Here is a 22308-nt window from a genome sequence, read left to right as displayed (position 1 = left end):
CAGAACACTAGTCAGACAGGGACAGAGACCAGCGGTTTAAACTTTATTTTACAGAACACTAGTCAGTCAGAGACAGAGACCGGCGGTTTAAACCTTATTTTACAGAACACTAGTCAGTCAGAGACAGAGACCGGCGGTTTAAACCTTATTTTACAGAACACTAGTCAGACAGAGACCGGCGGTTTCAACCTTATTTTACAGAACACTAGTCAGAGACAGAGACCGGCAGTTTAAACCTTATTTTACAGAACACTAGTCAGAGACAGAGACCGGCGGTTTAAACCTTATTTTACAGAACACTAGGCAGACAGAGACCAGCGGTTTAAACCTTATTTTACAGAACACTAGTCAGACAGAGACAGAGACCAGCGGTTTAAACCTTATTTTACAGAACACTAGTCAGACAGAGACCAGCGGTTTAAACCTTATTTTACAGAACACTAGTCAGAGACAGAGACCGGCGGTTTAAACCTTATTTTACAGAACACTAGTCAGACAGAGACCAGCGGTTTAATCCTTATTTTACAGAACACTAGTCAGAGACAGAGACCGGCGGTTTAAACCTTATTTTACAGAACACTAGTCAGACAGAGACAGAGACCAGCGGTTTAAACCTTATTTTACAGAACACTTGTCAGACAAAGACCAGCGGTTTAAACCTTATTTTACAGAACACTAGTCAGACAGAGATGGAGACCGGTGGTTTAAACCTTATTTTACAGAACACTAGTCAGTCAGAGACAGAGACCAGCGGTTTAAACCTTATTTTACAGAACACTAGTCAGTCAGAGATAGAGACCGGCGGTTTAAACCTTATTTTACAGAACACTAGTCAGACAGAGACAGAGACCAGCGGTTTAAACCTTATTTTACAGAACACTTGTCAGACAAAGACCAGCGGTTTAAACCTTATTTAACAGAACACTAGTCAGAGACAGAGACCGGCGGTTTAAACCTTATTTTACAGAACACTAGTCAGACAGAGACGGAGACCAGCGGTTTAAACTTTATTTTACAGAACACTAGTCAGTCAGAGACCAGAGGTTTTAACCTTATTTAACAGAACACTAGTCAGACAGTGACCAGCGGTTTAAACCTTATTTTACTGAACACTAGTCAGTCAAAGACCAGCGGTTTAAACCTTATTTTACAGAACACTAGTCAGACAGGGACAGAGACCAGCGGTTTAAACTTTATTTTACAGAACACTAGTCAGACAGAGACCGGCGGTTTCAACCTTATTTTACAGAACACTAGGCAGACAGAGACCAGCGGTTTAAACCTTATTTTACAGAACACTAGGCAGACAGAGACCAGCGGTTTAAACCTTATTTTACAGAACACTAGTCAGACAGAGACCAGCGGTTTAAACCTTATTTTACAGAACACTAGTCAGACAGAGACAGAGACCAGAGGTTTAAACCTTATTTTACAGAACACTAGTCAGACAGAGACAGAGACCAGCGGTTTAAACCTTATTTTACAGAACACTATGCAGACAGAGACCAGCGGTTTAAACCTTATTTTACAGAACACTAGTCAGACAGAGACCAGAGGTTTAAACCTTATTTTACAGAACACTAGTCAGACAGAGACCAGAGGTTTAAACCTTATTTTACAGAACACTAGTCAGACAGAGACCAGAGGTTTAAACCTTATTTTTACAGAACACTAGTCAGACAGAGACCAGAGGTTTAAACCTTATTTTTACAGAACACTAGTCAGACAGAGACAGAGACCAGTTTAAACCTTATTTTACAGAACACTAAGACAGAGACCAGAGGTTTAAACCTTATTTTACAGAACACTAGTCAGACAGAGACAGAGAGAGGTTTAAACCTTATTTTTACAGAACACTAGTCAGACAGAGACCAGAGGTTTAAACCTTATTTTTACAGAACACTAGTCAGACAGAGACCAGAGGTTTAAACCTTATTTTTACAGAACACTAGTCAGACAGAGACCAGAGGTTTAAACCTTATTTTTACAGAACACTAGTCAGACAGAGACCAGAGGTTTAAACCTTATTTTTACAGAACACTAGTCATTCAAAGACCAGCGGTTTAAACCTTATTTTACAGAACACTAGTCAGACAGAGACAGAGACCAGCGGTTTAAACCTTATTTTACAGAACACTAGTCAGAGACAGAGACCGGCGGTTTCAACCTTATTTTACAGAACACTAGGCAGAGACAGAGACCGGCGGTTTCAACCTTATTTTACAGGACACTAGTCAGACAAAGACCAGCGGTTTAAACCTTATTTTACAGAACACTAGTCAGACAGAGATGGAGACCGGTGGTTTAAACCATATTTTACAGAACACTAGTCAGACAGAGACCAGCGGTTTTAACCTTATTTAACAGAACACTAGTCAGACAGAGATGGAGACCGGTTTTAAACCTTATTTTACAGAACACTAGTCAGACAGAGACCAGCGGTTTTAACCTTATTTTACAGAACACTAGTCAGACAGGGACAGAGACCAGCGGTTTAAACTTTATTTTACAGAACACTAGTCAGTCAGAGACAGAGACCGGCGGTTTAAACCTTATTTTACAGAACACTAGTCAGACAGAGACCGGCGGTTTCAACCTTATTTTACAGAACACTAGGCAGACAGAGACCAGCGGTTTAAACCTTATTTTACAGAACACTAGGCAGACAGAGACCAGCGGTTTAAACCTTATTTTACAGAACACTAGTCAGAGACAGAGACCAGCGGTTTAAACCTTATTTTACAGAACACTAGTCAGAGACAGAGACCAGCGGTTTAAACCTTATTTTACAGAACACTAGTCAGACAGAGACCAGCGGTTTAAACCTTATTTTACAGAACACTAGTCAGACAGAGACCAGCGGTTTAAACCTTATTTTACAGAACACTAGTCAGACAGAGACCAGCGGTTTAAACCTTATTTTACAGAACACTAGTCAGACAGAGACCAGAGACCAGGTTTAAACCTTATTTTACAGAACACTAGTCAGTCAGAGACAGAGACCAGCGGTTTAAACCTTATTTTACAGAACAATAGTCAGACAGAGACAGAGACCAGCGGTTTAAACCTTATTTTACAGAACACTAGTCAGACAGAGACAGAGACCAGCGGTTTAAACCTTATTTTACAGAACACTAGTCAGACAGAGACCAGCGGTTTAAACCTTATTTTACAGAACACTAGTCAGTCAGAGACAGAGACCAGCGGTTTAAACCTTATTTTACAGAACACTAGTCAGACAGAGACAGAGACCAGCGGTTTAAACCTTATTTTACAGAACACTAGTCAGACAGAGACAGTGACCAGCGGTTTAAACCTTATTTTACAGAACACTAGTCAGACAGAGACAGACACTAGTCATTTTACAGAACACTAGTCAGACAGAGACAGAGACCAGCGGTTTAAACCTTATTTTACAGAACACTAGTCAGACAGAGACAGAGACCAGCGGTTTAAACCTTATTTTACAGAACACTAGTCAGACAGAGACAGAGACCAGCGGTTTAAACCTTATTTTACAGAACACTAGTCAGACAGAGACAGAGACCAGCGGTTTAAACCTTATTTTACAGAACACTAGTCAGACAGAGACAGAGACCAGCGGTTTAAACCTTATTTTACAGAACACTAGTCAGTCAGAGACAGAGACCAGCGGTTTAAACCAGAACACTAGTCAGTTATTTTTACAGAACACTAGTCAGACAGAGACAGAGACCAGCGGTTTAAACCTTATTTTACAGAACACTAGTCAGTCAGAGACAGTGACCAACGGTTTAAACCTTATTTTACAGAACACTAGTCAGACAGAGACAGAGACCAGCGGTTTAAACCTTATTTTACAGAACACTAGTCAGACAGAGACCAGCGGTTTAAACCTTATTTTACAGAACACTAGTCAGAGTTTAAACCTTATTTTACAGAACACTAGTCAGACAGAGACCAGCGGTTTAATCCTTATTTTACAGAACACTAGTCAGACAGAGACAGAGACCAGCGGTTTAAACCTTATTTTACAGAACACTAGTCAGTCAGAGACAGAGACCGGCAGTTTAAACCTTATTTTACAGAACACTAGGCAGACAGAGACCAGCGGTTTAAACCTTATTTTACAGAACACTAATCAGTCAGAGATAGAGACCGGCGGTTTAAACCTTATTTTACAGAACACTAGTCAGAGACAGAGACCGGCGGTTTCAACCTTATTTTACAGAACACTAGGCAGACAGAGACCAGCGGTTTAAACCTTATTTTACAGAACACTAGGCAGACAGAGACCAGTGGTTTAAACCTTATTTTACAGAACACTAGTCAGACAGAGACCGGCGGTTTCAACCTTATTTTACAGAACACTAGGCAGACAGAGACCAGCGGTTTAAACCTTATTTTACAGAACACTAGTCAGTCAGAGACAGAGACCAGCGGTTTAAACCTTATTTTACAGAACAATAGTCAGACAGAGACAGAGACCAGCGGTTTAAACCTTATTTTAGAGAAACCCTAGTCAGTCAGAGACAAAGAGACCAGCGGTTTAAACCTTATTTTACAGAACACTAGTCAGTCAGAGATAGAGACCGGCGGTTTAAACCATATTTTACAGAACACTAGTCAGACAGAGACCAGCGGTTTAAACTTTATTTTACAGAACACTAGTCAGTCAGAGACAGAGACCAGCGGTTTAAACCTTATTTTACAGAACACTAGTCAGACAGAGACAGAGACCAGCGGTTTAAACCTTATTTTACAGAACACTAGTCAGACAGAGACCAGCGGTTTAAACCTTATTTTACAGAACACTAGTCAGAGACAGAGACCGGCAGTTTAAACCTTATTTTACAGAACACTAGTCAGACAGAGACCAGCGGTTTAATCCTTATTTTACAGAACACTAGTCAGTCAGAGACAGAGACCAGCGGTTTAAACCTTATTTTACAGAACACTAGTCAGACAGAGACCAGCGGTTTAATCCTTATTTTACAGAACACTAGTCAGACAGAGACAGAGACCAGCGGTTTAAACCTTATTTTACAGAACACTAGTCAGTCAGAGACAGAGACCAGCGGTTTAAACCTTATTTTACAGAACACTAGTCAGTCAGAGATAGAGACCGGCGGTTTAAACCTTATTTTACAGAACACTAGTCAGTCAGAGATAGAGACCGGTGGTTTAAACCTTATTTTACAGAACACTTGTCAGACAGAGACCAGCGGTTTAAACCTTATTTTACAGGACACTAGTCAGACAGAAACAGAGACCAGCGGTTATAACAGAACACTAGTCAGACAGTGACCAGCGGTTTAAACCTTATTTTACAGAACACTAGTCAGACAGGGACAGAGACCAGCGGTTTAAACTTTATTTTACAGAACACTAGTCAGTCAGAGACAGAGACCGGCGGTTTAAACCTTATTTTACAGAACACTAGTCAGACAGAGACCAGAGGTTTAAACCTTATTTTACAGAACACTAGGCAGAGACAGAGACCGGCGGTTTCAACCTTATTTTACAGAACACTAGGCAGACAGAGACCAGTGGTTTAAACCTTATTTTACAGAACACTGGGCAGACAGAGACCAGTGGTTTAAACCTTATTTTACAGAACACTAATCAGTCAGAGACCGGCGGTTTCAACCTTATTTTACAGAACACTAGGCAGACAGAGACCAGCGGTTTAAACCTTATTTTACAGAACACTAGTCAGACAGAGACCGGCGCTTTCAACCTTATTTTACAGAACACTAGGCAGACAGAGACCAGCGGTTTAAACCTTATTTTACAGAACACTAGGCAGACAGAGACCAGCGGTTTAAACCTTATTTTACAGAACACTAGGCAGACAGAGACCAGCGGTTTAAACCTTATTTTACAGAACACTAGTCAGAGACAGAGACCGGCGGTTTAAACGTTATTTTACAGAACACTAGTCAGAGACAGAGACCGGCGGTTTAAACCTTATTTTACAGAACACTAGGCAGACAGAGACAGAGACCAGCGGTTTAAACCTTATTTTACAGAACACTAGTCAGACAGAGACCGGCGGTTTAAACCTTATTTTACAGAACACTAGGCAGACAGAGACCAGCGGTTTAAACCTTATTTTACAGAACACTAGTCAGACAGAGACCAGCGGTTTAAACCTTATTTTACAGAACACTAGTCAGTCAGAGATAGAGACCGGCGGTTTAAACCTTATTTTACAGGACACTAGTCAGTCAGAGACAGAGACCGGCGGTTTAAACCTTATTTTACAGAACACTAGTCAGACAGAGACCAGCGGTTTAAACCTTATTTTACAGAACACTAGTCAGAGACAGAGACCGGAGGTCAGATTTTACAGAACACTAGGCAGACAGAGACCAGCGGTTTAAACCTTATTTTACAGAACACTAGTCAGCAGACAGAGAGACCAGCGGTTTAAACCTTATTTTACAGAACACTAGTCAGACAGAGACAGAGACCAGAGGTTTAAACCTTATTTTACAGAACACTAGTCAGACAGAGACCAGAGGTTTAAACCTTATTTTACAGAACACTAGTCAGAGACACCGGCGGTTTCAACCTTATTTTACAGAACACTAGGCAGACAGAGACCAGTGGTTTAAACCTTATTTTACAGAACACTAGTCAGACAGAGACCAGCGGTTTAAACCTTATTTTACAGAACACTAGTCAGAGACAGAGACCGGAGGTTTAAACCTTATTTTACAGAACACTAGGCAGACAGAGACCAGCGGTTTAAACCTTATTTTACAGAACACTAGTCAGACAGAGACAGAGACCAGCGGTTTAAACCTTATTTTACAGAACACTAGTCAGACAGAGACCAGAGGTTTAAACCTTATTTTACAGAACACTAGTCAGAGACAGAGACCGGCGGTTTCAACCTTATTTTACAGAACACTAGGCAGACAGAGACCAGTGGTTTAAACCTTATTTTACAGAACACTAGGCAGACAGAGACCAGCGGTTTAAACCTTATTTTACAGAACACTAATCAGTCAGAGATAGAGACCGGCGGTTTAAACCTTATTTTACAGAACACTAGTCAGAGACAGAGACCGGCGGTTTCAACCTTATTTTACAGAACACTAGGCAGACAGAGACCAGCGGTTTAAACCTTATTTTACAGAACACTAGGCAGACAGAGACCAGTGGTTTAAACCTTATTTTACAGAACACTAGTCAGACAGAGACCGGCGGTTTCAACCTTATTTTACAGAACACTAGGCAGACAGAGACCAGCGGTTTAAACCTTATTTTACAGAACACTAGTCAGACAGAGACCGGCGCTTTCAACCTTATTTTACAGAACACTAGGCAGACAGAGACCAGCGGTTTAAACCTTATTTTACAGAACACTAGGCAGACAGAGACCAGCGGTTTAAACCTTATTTTACAGAACACTAGTCAGAGACAGAGACCGGCAGTTTAAACCTTATTTTACAGAACACTAGTCAGAGACAGAGACCGGAGGTTTAAACCTTATTTTACAGAACACTAGGCAGACAGAGACCAGTGGTTTAAACCTTATTTTACAGAACACTAGTCAGACAGAGACCAGCGGTTTAAACCTTATTTTACAGAACACTAGTCAGACAGAGATCGAGACCGGTGGTTTAAACCTTATTTTACAGAACACTAGTCAGACAGAGACCAGCGGTTTTAACCTTATTTAACAGAACACTAGTCAGACAGTGACCAGCGGTTTAAACCTTATTTTACAGAACACTAGTCAGTCAGAGACAGAGACCGGCGGTTTAAACCTTATTTTACATAACACTAGTCAGACAGAGACCGGCGGTTTCAACCTTATTTTACAGAACACTAGGCAGACAGAGACCAGCGGTTTAAACCTTATTTTACAGAACACTAGGCAGACAGAGACCAGCGGTTTAAACCTTATTTTACAGAACACTAGTCAGAGACAGAGACCGGCGGTTTAAACCTTATTTTACAGAACACTAGTCAGAGACAGAGACCGGCGGTTTAAACCTTATTTTACAGAACACTAGGCAGACAGAGACAGAGACCAGCGGTTTAAACCTTATTTTACAGAACACTAGTCAGACAGAGACCGGCGGTTTAAACCTTATTTTACAGAACACTAGGCAGACAGAGACCAGCGGTTTAAACCTTATTTTACAGAACACTAGTCAGACAGAGACCAGCGGTTTAAACCTTATTTTACTGAACACTAGTCAGTCAAAGACCAGCGGTTTAAACCTTATTTTACAGAACACTAGTCAGAGACAGAGACCGGCGGTTTCAACCTTATTTTACAGAACACTAGGCAGAGACAGAGACCGGCGGTTTCAACCTTATTTTACAGAACACTAGGCAGACAGAGACCAGCGGTTTAAACCTTATTTTACAGGACACTAGTCAGACAAAGACCAGCGGTTTAAACCTTATTTTACAGAACACTAGTCAGACAGAGATGGAGACCGGTGGTTTAAACCATATTTTACAGAACACTAGTCAGACAGAGACCAGCGGTTTTAACCTTATTTAACAGAACACTAGTCAGACAGAGATGGAGACCGGTGGTTTAAACCATATTTTACAGAACACTAGTCAGACAGAGACCAGCGGTTTTAACCTTATTTTACAGAACACTAGTCAGACAGGGACAGAGACCAGCGGTTTAAACTTTATTTTACAGAACACTAGTCAGTCAGAGACCAGCGGTTTAAACCTTATTTTACAGAACACTAGTCAGAGACAGAGACCGGCGGTTTAAACCTTATTTTACAGAACACTAGTCAGAGACAGAGACCGGAGGTTTAAACCTTATTTTACAGAACACTAGGCAGACAGAGACCAGCGGTTTAAACCTTATTTTACAGAACACTAGTCAGACAGAGACAGAGACCAGCGGTTTAAACCTTATTTTACAGAACACTAGTCAGACAGAGACCAGAGGTTTAAACCTTATTTTACAGAACACTAGTCAGAGACAGAGACCGGCGGTTTCAACCTTATTTTACAGAACACTAGGCAGACAGAGACCAGCGGTTTAAACCTTATTTTACAGAACACTAGGCAGACAGGGACAGAGACCAGCGGTTTAAACTTTATTTTACAGAACACTAGTCAGTCAGAGACCAGCGGTTTAAACCTTATTTTACAGAACACTAGTCAGAGACAGAGACCGGCGGTTTAAACCTTATTTTACAGAACACTAGTCAGAGACAGAGACCGGAGGTTTAAACCTTATTTTACAGAACACTAGGCAGACAGAGACCAGCGGTTTAAACCTTATTTTACAGAACACTAGTCAGACAGAGACAGAGACCAGCGGTTTAAACCTTATTTTACAGAACACTAGTCAGACAGAGACCAGAGGTTTAAACCTTATTTTACAGAACACTAGTCAGAGACAGAGACCGGCGGTTTCAACCTTATTTTACAGAACACTAGGCAGACAGAGACCAGCGGTTTAAACCTTATTTTACAGAACACTAGGCAGACAGAGACCAGCGGTTTAAACCTTATTTTACAGAACACTAGTCAGAGACAGAGACCGGCGGTTTAAACCTTATTTTACAGAACACTAGTCAGAGACAGAGACCGGCGGTTTAAACCTTATTTTACAGAACACTAGGCAGACAGAGACAGAGACCAGCGGTTTAAACCTTATTTTACAGAACACTAGTCAGACAGAGACCGGCGGTTTAAACCTTATTTTACAGAACACTAGGCAGACAGAGACCAGCGGTTTAAACCTTATTTTACAGAACACTAGTCAGACAGAGACCAGCGGTTTAAACCTTATTTTACTGAACACTAGTCAGTCAAAGACCAGCGGTTTAAACCTTATTTTACAGAACACTAGTCAGAGACAGAGACCGGCGGTTTCAACCTTATTTTACAGAACACTAGGCAGAGACAGAGACCGGCGGTTTCAACCTTATTTTACAGAACACTAGGCAGACAGAGACCAGCGGTTTAAACCTTATTTTACAGGACACTAGTCAGACAAAGACCAGCGGTTTAAACCTTATTTTACAGAACACTAGTCAGACAGAGATGGAGACCGGTGGTTTAAACCATATTTTACAGAACACTAGTCAGACAGAGACCAGCGGTTTTAACCTTATTTAACAGAACACTAGTCAGACAGAGATGGAGACCGGTGGTTTAAACCATATTTTACAGAACACTAGTCAGACAGAGACCAGCGGTTTTAACCTTATTTTACAGAACACTAGTCAGACAGGGACAGAGACCAGCGGTTTAAACTTTATTTTACAGAACACTAGTCAGTCAGAGACCAGCGGTTTAAACCTTATTTTACAGAACACTAGTCAGAGACAGAGACCGGCGGTTTAAACCTTATTTTACAGAACACTAGTCAGAGACAGAGACCGGAGGTTTAAACCTTATTTTACAGAACACTAGGCAGACAGAGACCAGCGGTTTAAACCTTATTTTACAGAACACTAGTCAGACAGAGACAGAGACCAGCGGTTTAAACCTTATTTTACAGAACACTAGTCAGACAGAGACCAGAGGTTTAAACCTTATTTTACAGAACACTAGTCAGAGACAGAGACCGGCGGTTTCAACCTTATTTTACAGAACACTAGGCAGACAGAGACCAGCGGTTTAAACCTTATTTTACAGAACACTAGTCAGACAGGGACAGAGACCAGCGGTTTAAACTTTATTTTACAGAACACTAGGCAGACAGAGACCAGCGGTTTAAACCTTATTTTACAGAACACTAGTCAGAGACAGAGACCGGCGGTTTAAACCTTATTTTACAGAACACTAGTCAGAGACAGAGACCGGAGGTTTAAACCTTATTTTACAGAACACTAGGCAGACAGAGACCAGCGGTTTAAACCTTATTTTACAGAACACTAGTCAGACAGAGACAGAGACCAGCGGTTTAAACCTTATTTTACAGAACACTAGTCAGACAGAGACCAGAGGTTTAAACCTTATTTTACAGAACACTAGTCAGAGACAGAGACCGGCGGTTTCAACCTTATTTTACAGAACACTAGGCAGACAGAGACCAGTGGTTTAAACCTTATTTTACAGAACACTAGGCAGACAGAGACCAGCGGTTTAAACCTTATTTTACAGAACACTAGTCAGAGACAGAGACCGGAGGTTTAAACCTTATTTTACAGAACACTAGGCAGACAGAGACCAGCGGTTTAAACCTTATTTTACAGAACACTAGTCAGACAGAGACAGAGACCAGCGGTTTAAACCTTATTTTACAGAACACTAGTCAGACAGAGACCAGAGGTTTAAACCTTATTTTACAGAACACTAGTCAGAGACAGAGACCGGCGGTTTCAACCTTATTTTACAGAACACTAGGCAGACAGAGACCAGTGGTTTAAACCTTATTTTACAGAACACTAGGCAGACAGAGACCAGCGGTTTAAACCTTATTTTACAGAACACTAATCAGTCAGAGATAGAGACCGGCGGTTTAAACCTTATTTTACAGAACACTAGTCAGAGACAGAGACCGGCGGTTTCAACCTTATTTTACAGAACACTAGGCAGACAGAGACCAGCGGTTTAAACCTTATTTTACAGAACACTAGGCAGACAGAGACCAGTGGTTTAAACCTTATTTTACAGAACACTAGTCAGACAGAGACCGGCGGTTTCAACCTTATTTTACAGAACACTAGGCAGACAGAGACCAGCGGTTTAAACCTTATTTTACAGAACACTAGTCAGACAGAGACCGGCGCTTTCAACCTTATTTTACAGAACACTAGGCAGACAGAGACCAGCGGTTTAAACCTTATTTTACAGAACACTAGGCAGACAGAGACCAGCGGTTTAAACCTTATTTTACAGAACACTAGTCAGAGACAGAGACCGGCAGTTTAAACCTTATTTTACAGAACACTAGTCAGAGACAGAGACCGGAGGTTTAAACCTTATTTTACAGAACACTAGGCAGACAGAGACCAGTGGTTTAAACCTTATTTTACAGAACACTAGTCAGACAGAGACCAGCGGTTTAAACCTTATTTTACAGAACAGAACACTAGTCAGAGACAGAGACCGGCGGGTTTAAACCTTATTTTACAGAACACTAGTCAGAGACAGAGACCGGCGGTTTAAACCTTATTTTACAGAACACTAGGCAGACAGAGACCAGCGGTTTAAACCTTATTTTACAGAACACTAGTCAGACAGAGACCAGCGGTTTAAACCTTATTTTACAGAACACTAGTCAGTCAGAGATAGAGACCGGCGGTTTAAACCTTATTTTACAGAACACTAGTCAGACAGAGACCAGCGGTTTAAACCTTATTTTACTGAACACTAGTCAGTCAGAGATAGAGACCGGCGGTTTAAACCTTATTTTACAGAACACTAGTCAGACAGAGACCAGCGGTTTAAACCTTATTTTACAGAACACTAGTCAGACAGAGACCAGAGGTTTAAACCTTATTTTACAGAACACTAGTCAGAGACAGAGACCGGCGGTTTAAACCTTATTTTACAGAACACTAGTCAGAGACAGAGACCGGCGGTTTAAACCTTATTTTACAGAACACTAGGCAGACAGAGACAGAGACCAGCGGTTTAAACCTTATTTTACAGAACACTAGTCAGAGACAGAGACCGGCGGTTTAAACCTTATTTTACAGAACACTAGTCAGAGACAGAGACCGGCGGTTTAAACCTTATTTTACAGAACACTAGTCAGAGACAGAGACCGGCGGTTTAAACCTTATTTTACAGAACACTAGTCAGAGACAGAGACCGGCGGTTTAAACCTTATTTTACAGAACACTAGGCAGACAGAGACAGAGACCGGCGGTTTAAACCTTATTTTACAGAACACTAGTCAGACAGAGACCAGCGGTTTAAACCTTATTTTACTGAACACTAGTCAGTCAAAGACCAGCGGTTTAAACCTTATTTTACAGAACACTAGGCAGACAGAGACCAGCGGTTTAAACCTTATTTTACAGAACACTAGTCAGAGACAGAGACCGGCGGTTTAAACCTTATTTTACAGAACACTAGTCAGAGACAGAGACCGGCGGTTTAAACTTATTTTACAGAACACTAGGCAGACAGAGACAGAGACCAGCGGTTTAAACCTTATTTTACAGAACACTAGTCAGACAGAGACCGGCGGTTTAAACCTTATTTTACAGAACACTAGGCAGACAGAGACCAGCGGTTTAAACCTTATTTTACAGAACACTAGTCAGACAGAGACCAGCGGTTTAAACCTTATTTTACAGAACACTAGTCAGTCAGAGATAGAGACCGGCGGTTTAAACCTTATTTTACAGAACACTAGTCAGACAGAGACCAGTGGTTTAAACCTTATTTTACAGAACACTAGGCAGACAGAGACCAGCGGTTTCAACCTTATTTTACAGAACACTAGGCAGACAGAGACCAGCGGTTTAAACCTTATTTTACAGAACACTAGTCAGACAGAGACCAGCGGTTTAAACCTTATTTTACAGAACACTAGTCAGACAGAGACCAGCGGTTTAAACCTTATTTTACAGAACACTAGTCAGTCAGAGATAGAGACCGGCGGTTTAAACCTTATTTTACAGAACACTAGTCAGAGACAGAGACCGGCGGTTTCAACCTTATTTTACAGAACACTAGGCAGACAGAGACCAGCGGTTTTAACCTTATTTTACTGAACACTAGTCAGTCAAAGACCAGCGGTTTAAACCTTATTTTACAGATCACTAGTCCGACAGGGACAGAGAGCAGCGGTTTAAACTTTATTTTACAGAACACTAGTCAGTCAGAGACAGAGACCGGCGGTTTAAACCTTATTTTACAGAACACTAGGCAGACAGAGACCAGCGGTTTAAACCTTATTTTACAGAACACTAGTCAGACAGAGACAGAGACCAGCGGTTTAAACCTTATTTTACAGAACACTAGTCAGACAGAGACCAGAGGTTTAAACCTTATTTTACAGAACACTAGTCAGAGACAGAGACCGGCGGTTTCAACCTTATTTTACAGAACACTAGGCAGACAGAGACCAGTGGTTTAAACCTTATTTTACAGAACACTAGGCAGACAGAGACCAGCGGTTTAAACCTTATTTTACAGAACACTAATCAGTCAGAGATAGAGACCGGCGGTTTAAACCTTATTTTACAGAACACTAGTCAGAGACAGAGACCGGCGGTTTCAACCTTATTTTACAGAACACTAGGCAGACAGAGACCAGCGGTTTAAACCTTATTTTACAGAACACTAGGCAGACAGAGACCAGTGGTTTAAACCTTATTTTACAGAACACTAGTCAGACAGAGACCGGCGGTTTCAACCTTATTTTACAGAACACTAGGCAGACAGAGACCAGCGGTTTAAACCTTATTTTACAGAACACTAGTCAGACAGAGACCGGCGCTTTCAACCTTATTTTACAGAACACTAGGCAGACAGAGACCAGCGGTTTAAACCTTATTTTACAGAACACTAGGCAGACAGAGACCAGCGGTTTAAACCTTATTTTACAGAACACTAGTCAGAGACAGAGACCGGCAGTTTAAACCTTATTTTACAGAACACTAGTCAGAGACAGAGACCGGAGGTTTAAACCTTATTTTACAGAACACTAGGCAGACAGAGACCAGTGGTTTAAACCTTATTTTACAGAACACTAGTCAGACAGAGACCAGCGGTTTAAACCTTATTTTACAGAACACTAGTCAGAGACAGAGACCGGCGGTTTAAACCTTATTTTACAGAACACTAGTCAGAGACAGAGACCGGCGGTTTAAACCTTATTTTACAGAACACTAGGCAGACAGAGACCAGCGGTTTAAACCTTATTTTACAGAACACTAGTCAGACAGAGACCAGCGGTTTAAACCTTATTTTACAGAACACTAGTCAGTCAGAGATAGAGACCGGCGGTTTAAACCTTATTTTACAGAACACTAGTCAGACAGAGACCAGCGGTTTAAACCTTATTTTACTGAACACTAGTCAGTCAGAGATAGAGACCGGCGGTTTAAACCTTATTTTACAGAACACTAGTCAGACAGAGACCAGCGGTTTAAACCTTATTTTACAGAACACTAGTCAGACAGAGACCAGAGGTTTAAACCTTATTTTACAGAACACTAGTCAGAGACAGAGACCGGCGGTTTAAACCTTATTTTACAGAACACTAGTCAGAGACAGAGACCGGCGGTTTAAACCTTATTTTACAGAACACTAGGCAGACAGAGACAGAGACCAGCGGTTTAAACCTTATTTTACAGAACACTAGTCAGAGACAGAGACCAGCGGTTTAAACCTTATTTTACAGAACACTAGTCAGAGACAGAGACCGGCGGTTTAAACCTTATTTTACAGAACACTAGTCAGAGACAGAGACCGGCGGTTTAAACCTTATTTTACAGAACACTAGTCAGAGACAGAGACCGGCGGTTTAAACCTTATTTTACAGAACACTAGGCAGACAGAGACAGAGACCGGCGGTTTAAACCTTATTTTACAGAACACTAGTCAGACAGAGACCAGCGGTTTAAACCTTATTTTACTGAACACTAGTCAGTCAAAGACCAGCGGTTTAAACCTTATTTTACAGAACACTAGGCAGACAGAGACCAGCGGTTTAAACCTTATTTTACAGAACACTAGTCAGAGACAGAGACCGGCGGTTTAAACCTTATTTTACAGAACACTAGTCAGAGACAGAGACCGGCGGTTTAAACTTATTTTACAGAACACTAGGCAGACAGAGACAGAGACCAGCGGTTTAAACCTTATTTTACAGAACACTAGTCAGACAGAGACCGGAGACCAAACCTTTTTAAACCTTATTTTACAGAACACTAGTCAGACAGAGACCAGCGGTTTAAACCTTATTTTACAGAACACTAGTCAGTCAGAGACAGAGACCGGCGGTTTAAACCTTATTTTACAGAACACTAGTCAGACAGAGACCAGTGGTTTAAACCTTATTTTACAGAACACTAGGCAGACAGAGACCAGCGGTTTCAACCTTATTTTACAGAACACTAGGCAGACAGAGACCAGTGGTTTAAACCTTATTTTACAGAACACTAGTCAGACAGAGACCAGCGGTTTAAACCTTATTTTACAGAACACTAGTCAGACAGAGACCAGCGGTTTAAACCTTATTTTACAGAACACTAGTCAGACAGAGATAGAGACCGGTTTAAACCTTTTTTACAGAACACTAGTCAGAGACAGAGACCGGCGGTTTCAACCTTATTTTACAGAACACTAGGCAGACAGAGACCAGCGGTTTTAACCTTATTTTACTGAACACTAGTCAGTCAAAGACCAGCGGTTTAAACCTTATTTTACAGATCACTAGTCCGACAGGGACAGAGAGCAGCGGTTTAAACTTTATTTTACAGAACACTAGTCAGTCAGAGACAGAGACCGGCGGTTTAAACCTTATTTTACAGAACACTAGTCAGACAGAGACCGGCGGTTTCAACCTTATTTTACAGAACACTAGGCAGACAGAGACCAGCGGTTTAAACCTTATTTTACAGAACACTAGGCAGACAGAGACCAGCGGTTTAAACCTTATTTTACAGAACACTAGTCAGAGACAGAGACCGGCGGTTTAAACCTTATTTTACAGAACACTAGTCAGAGACAGAGACCGGCGGTTTAAACCTTATTTTACAGAACACTAGGCAGACAGAGACCAGCGGTTTAAACCTTATTTTACAGAACACTAGTCAGACAGAGACCAAGACCAGCGGTTTAAACCTTATTTTACAGAACACTAGTCAGACAGAGACAGAGACCAGTGGTTTAAACCTTATTTTACAGAACACTAGTCAGAGACAGAGACCGGCGGTTTCAACCTTATTTTACAGAACACTAGGCAGACAGAGACCAGCGGTTTAAACCTTATTTTACAGAACACTAGTCAGACAGAGATGGAGACCAGCGGTTTAAACCTTATTTTACAGAACACTAGTCAGACAGAGACCAGCAGTTTAAACCTTATTTTACAGAACACTAGTCAGAGACAGAGACCGGAGGTTTAAACCTTATTTTACAGAACACTAGGCAGACAGAGACCAGTGGTTTAAACCTTATTTTACAGAACACTAGTCAGACAGAGACCAGCGGTTTAAACCTTATTTTACAGAACACTAGTCAGACAGAGATCGAGACCGGTGGTTTAAACCTTATTTTACAGAACACTAGTCAGACAGAGACCAGCGGTTTTAACCTTATTTAACAGAACACTAGTCAGACAGTGACCAGCGGTTTAAACCTTATTTTACAGAACACTAGTCAGTCAGAGACAGAGACCGGCGGTTTAAACCTTATTTTACAGAACACTAGTCAGACAGAGACCGGCGGTTTCAACCTTATTTTACAGAACACTAGGCAGACAGAGACCAGCGGTTTAAACCTTATTTTACAGAACACTAGGCAGACAGAGACCAGCGGTTTAAACCTTATTTTACAGAACACTAGTCAGAGACAGAGACCGGCGGTTTAAACCTTATTTTACAGAACACTAGTCAGAGACAGAGACCGGCGGTTTAAACTTATTTTACAGAACACTAGGCAGACAGAGACAGAGACCAGCGGTTTAAACCTTATTTTACAGAACACTAGTCAGACAGAGACCGGCGGTTTAAACCTTATTTTACAGAACACTAGGCAGACAGAGACCAGCGGTTTAAACCTTATTTTACAGAACACTAGTCAGACAGAGACCAGCGGTTTAAACCTTATTTTACAGAACACTAGTCAGTCAGAGATAGAGACCGGCGGTTTAAACCTTATTTTACAGAACACTAGTCAGAGACAGAGACCGGCGGTTTCAACCTTATTTTACAGAACACTAGGCAGACAGAGACCAGCGGTCTAAACCTTATTTTACAGAACACTAGGCAGACAGAGACAGAGACCAGCGGTTTAAACCATATTTTACAGAACACTAGTCAGACAGAGACCAGCGGTTTTAACCTTATTTAACAGAACACTAGTCAGACAGTGACTAGCGGTTTAAACCTTATTTTACTGAACACTAGTCAGTCAAAGACCAGCGGTTTAAACCTTATTTTACAGATCACTAGTCCGACAGGGACAGAGAGCAGCGGTTTAAACTTTATTTTACAGAACACTAGTCAGTCAGAGACAGAGACCGGCGGTTTAAACCTTATTTTACAGAACACTAGTCAGACAGAGACCGGCGGTTTCAACCTTATTTTACAGAACACTAGGCAGACAGAGACCAGCGGTTTAAACCTTATTTTACAGAACACTAGGCAGACAGAGACCAGCGGTTTAAACCTTATTTTACAGAACACTAGTCAGAGACAGAGACCGGCGGTTTAAACCTTATTTTACAGAACACTAGTCAGAGACAGAGACCGGCGGTTTAAACCTTATTTTACAGAACACTAGGCAGACAGAGACCAGCGGTTTAAACCTTATTTTACAGAACACTAGTCAGACAGAGACCAAGACCAGCGGTTTAAACCTTATTTTACAGAACACTAGTCAGACAGAGACAGAGACCAGTGGTTTAAACCTTATTTTACAGAACACTAGGCAGACAGAGACCAGCAGTTTAAACCTTATTTTACAGAACACTAGGCAGAGACAGAGACCGGCGGTTTAAACCTTATTTTACAGACCACTAGTCAGACAGAGACCAGCGGTTTAAACCTTATTTTACAGAACACTAGTCAGACAGAGATGGAGACCAGCGGTTTAAACCTTATTTTACAGAACACTAGTCAGACAGAGATGGAGACCAGCGGTTTAAACCTTATTTTACAGAACACTTGTCAGACAAAGACCAGCGGTTTAAATCTTATTTTACAGAACACTAGTCAGAAAGAGACCAGTGGTTTTAACCTTATTTAACAGAACACTAGTCAGTCAGAGATAGAGACCAGCGGTTTAAACCTTATTTTACAGAACACTAGTCAGACAGGGACAGAGACCAGCGGTTTAAACTTTATTTTACAGAACACTAGTCAGTCAGAGACAGAGACCGGCGGTTTAAACCTTATTTTACAGAACACTAGTCAGACAGAGACCGGCGGTTTCAACCTTATTTTACAGAACACTAGGCAGACAGAGACCAGCGGTTTAATCCTTATTTTACAGAACACTAGGCAGACAGAGACCAGCGGTTTAATCCTTATTTTACAGAACACTAGGCAGAGACAGAGACCGGCGGTTTAAACCTTATTTTACAGAACACTAGGCAGACAGAGACCAGCGGTTTAATCCTTATTTTACAGAACACTAGTCAGACAGAGACAGAGACCGGCGGTTTAAACCTTATTTTACAGAACACTGGTCAGTCAGAGATAGAGACTGGCGGTTTAAACCTTATTTTACAGAACACTAGTCAGACAGAGACAGAGACCGGCGGTTTAAACCTTATTTTACAGAACACTAGTCAGAGACAGAGACTGGCGGTTTAAACCTTATTTTATAGAACACTAGTCAGTGACAGAGACCGGTAGTTTAAACCTTATTTTACAGAACACTAGTCAGTCAGAGACCAGCGGTTTAAACCTTATTTTACAGAACACTAGTCAGTCAGAGACCAGCGGTTTAAGCCTTATTTTACAGAACACTAGTCAGTCAGAGACCAGCGGTTTAAGCCTTATTTTACAGAACACTGACTGATTGATTGATTGACTGATCAACTGATTGATTGACATATTGTTTTGTGGATGAGTGGGTGGATCGATGTGTGCATGGATGGATGATTTGATTGACTGATTGATTGACTGATCGACTGATTGATTGACATATTGTTTTGTGGATGAGTGGGTGGATCGATGTGTGCATGGATGGATGATTTGATTGACTGATTGATTGACTGATCGACTGATTGATTGACATATTGTTTTGTGGATGAGTGGGTGGATCGATGTGTGCATGGATGGATGATTTGATTGACTGATTGATTGACTGATCGACTGATTGATTGACATATTGTTTTGTGGATGAGTGGGTGGATCGATGTGTGCATGGATGGATGATTTGATTGACTGATTGATTGACTGATCGACTGATTGATTGACATATTTTTTAATTCATTGATGTGTCTCTGTCGTTTCTTTCCAGTGGTGGGGGTCAACAACCTAAACTGGCAGACCAATGCAATGTTCCGACCGTTCGTGGAGGTGAATGCGGTCGGGCCGCACCTCGCCGACAAGAAACGCAAGTTCACCACCAAGACCAAGAACAACAATTGGTCACCAAAGTACAACGAAACATTCCAATAGTAAGTCTGCTTTATTGTCTAAAGTAAGTCTGGTTTATTGTCCAAAGTAAGTCTGGTTTATTGTCTAAATTAAGTCTTATTTATTGTCCAAAGTAAGTCTGATTAATTGTCTAAAGTAAGTCTGGTTTATTGTCCAAAGTAAGTCTGGTTTATTGTCCAAAGTAAGTCTGGTTTATTGTCCAAAGTAAGTCTGGTTTATTGTCCAAAGTAAGTCTGGTTTATTGTCTAAAGTAAGCCTGGTTTATTGTCTAAAGTAAGTCTGTTTTATTGTCTAAAGTAAGTCTGGTTTATTGTCTAAAGCAAGTCTGGTTTATTGTCTAAAGTAAGTCTGGTTTATTGTTCAAAGTAAGTCTGCTTTATTGTCTAAAGTAAGTCTGATGTGCAATAAACATTCTGGTAGTAAGTCTGGTTTATTGTCTAAAGTAAGTCTGCTTTATTGTCTAAAGTAAGTCTGATGTACAATTAAACATTCTGATAGTAAGTCTGCTTTATTGTCTAAGCAAACAACCTAATCCTGTGTTTTGGCTTCAGTAATGTGTGTCTTGGTTGTGCCAGGAGTGTTGCTCCTCCAGTAGTATAGTATTTGCTACATAGTGGGAATGTAGACACCTGCAGTGCTCACTGTCAAAACGTTTGGAAAATGTTACAAATGAAACTGGAAACGCTTTTATCCAGCATGATAGCAGAAAGTAATGAGATCATGAAGTGCTTTTAAAAATGAAAAAAATAGACATTTCAGTTATTTGAATAGTGAGAATAGAGGGAGGGCTGAGATAGGGTGAATGATCTATCTATGCAGCTGTACCACTGTCTGTCTGATACTGAGCCATATGCATTTAAAGCACAATGTAGAGCCTGTGTCCAAAAAGCATCCTATTTACTTTACACCGAGTGTACTAAACATTAGGAACACCTTCCTAATATTGAGTTACATCGCTTTTGCCCTCAGAACAGCCTCAATTTGTCAGGTTATGGTCTCTGCAAGGTGTCGACAGGGTTCCACAGGGATGCTGGCCCATGTTGACTCCAATGCTTCCCACATGTGGCTTGATGTCCTATGGGTGATTGTTGAAGGAATTGAATTCCTCTGTTTTAATTCCCAATTCAAATTAAACACTCTGTCAATTCATAAGAATTTGTAAGACCCTTATTTTATAGGAATGGACAGAGCCCGGTCTTAAAAGTTAAGTATCAGCCTTTAATCAAGAGAGTACTGCCACAATACAGGTTACCACAGGTTATAAACTGAAAATGACGTCCTTAGTTCCAGCCCCAATCTGTGCCATATCCGTTCCAGTACAAAGGCTGTCTCTCCAGCCTTCCCACATCCGCCTCCCTACCAATTGAATATAATTTATGACTCAAGGCCTTTTCGAGTAGATAAGCATTCAAATAGCAGTCTGAAGATTTGTACCAAGGAACAGACAGTCATTGTTCTAACTTTTGCCCACGTTCAGACACATTATTTTCAGTACTGGGATCAAGAAAGAAAATTCATACATATACAGTAACATGTACTATTCTGATTAGTACATATGCAGTAACATAATAGTATTCGGATTAGTCAGTCCTGATTGAAATGTATACATAATTAGTCATCATTGATAAAAATTCCCTTAACAGTGATGGACCATTGTTGATACACACCGGAACACTGTTGAAAAACCCAGCGGCGTTGCAGTTCTTGACACACTCAAACCAGTGCCACCTACTACCATAACCGATTCAAAGGCACTTAATTATGTTGTCTTGCCCATTGGCACATACACAAGCCATGTCTCAATAAGGCTTAAAAATCCTTATTTAACCTGTTTCTTCCCCTTCATCTACACTGGTCAAAGTAGATTTAACAGGTGACATCAATAAGGGATCATAGTTTTCACCTGGTCAGTCTATGTCATAGAAAGAGCAGGTGTTTTCTGTTTTGTACCATGCCCTGGTCAAAAGTAGTGTCCTACATAGGGAATAGGGTGCCATTTGGGATGACGACAGGGTTTGACTATCAGCTGCATCTAATCCTCTCACTGTGTTTATGATAGTGAGCCAGATGTCTGTGAAGTGCA

General features: G+C 41.0%; 1 protein-coding gene across 2 annotated transcripts in view; it reads left to right on the top strand.

Moving 5' to 3' along the window:
* The window catches only part of LOC124035531 (protein unc-13 homolog C-like), a 242289-nt gene that overhangs the window by 216535 nt on the left and 3446 nt on the right, over positions 1-22308 (top strand). For both annotated transcript variants that reach the window (XM_046348989.1, XM_046348988.1), the window contains one exon: positions 20086-20245. In XM_046348989.1, coding sequence (XP_046204945.1) covers positions 20086-20245 — 160 coding nt within the window. The remainder of the gene's footprint in view (positions 1-20085; positions 20246-22308) is intronic.

This window comes from Oncorhynchus gorbuscha, linkage group LG05 (genome assembly GCF_021184085.1).
Source record: "Oncorhynchus gorbuscha isolate QuinsamMale2020 ecotype Even-year linkage group LG05, OgorEven_v1.0, whole genome shotgun sequence".
Lineage (NCBI taxonomy): Eukaryota > Metazoa > Chordata > Actinopteri > Salmoniformes > Salmonidae > Oncorhynchus > Oncorhynchus gorbuscha.
Note: the sequence above shows the minus strand (reverse complement) of the source record. Positions and strands in the feature narration are given on the sequence as shown.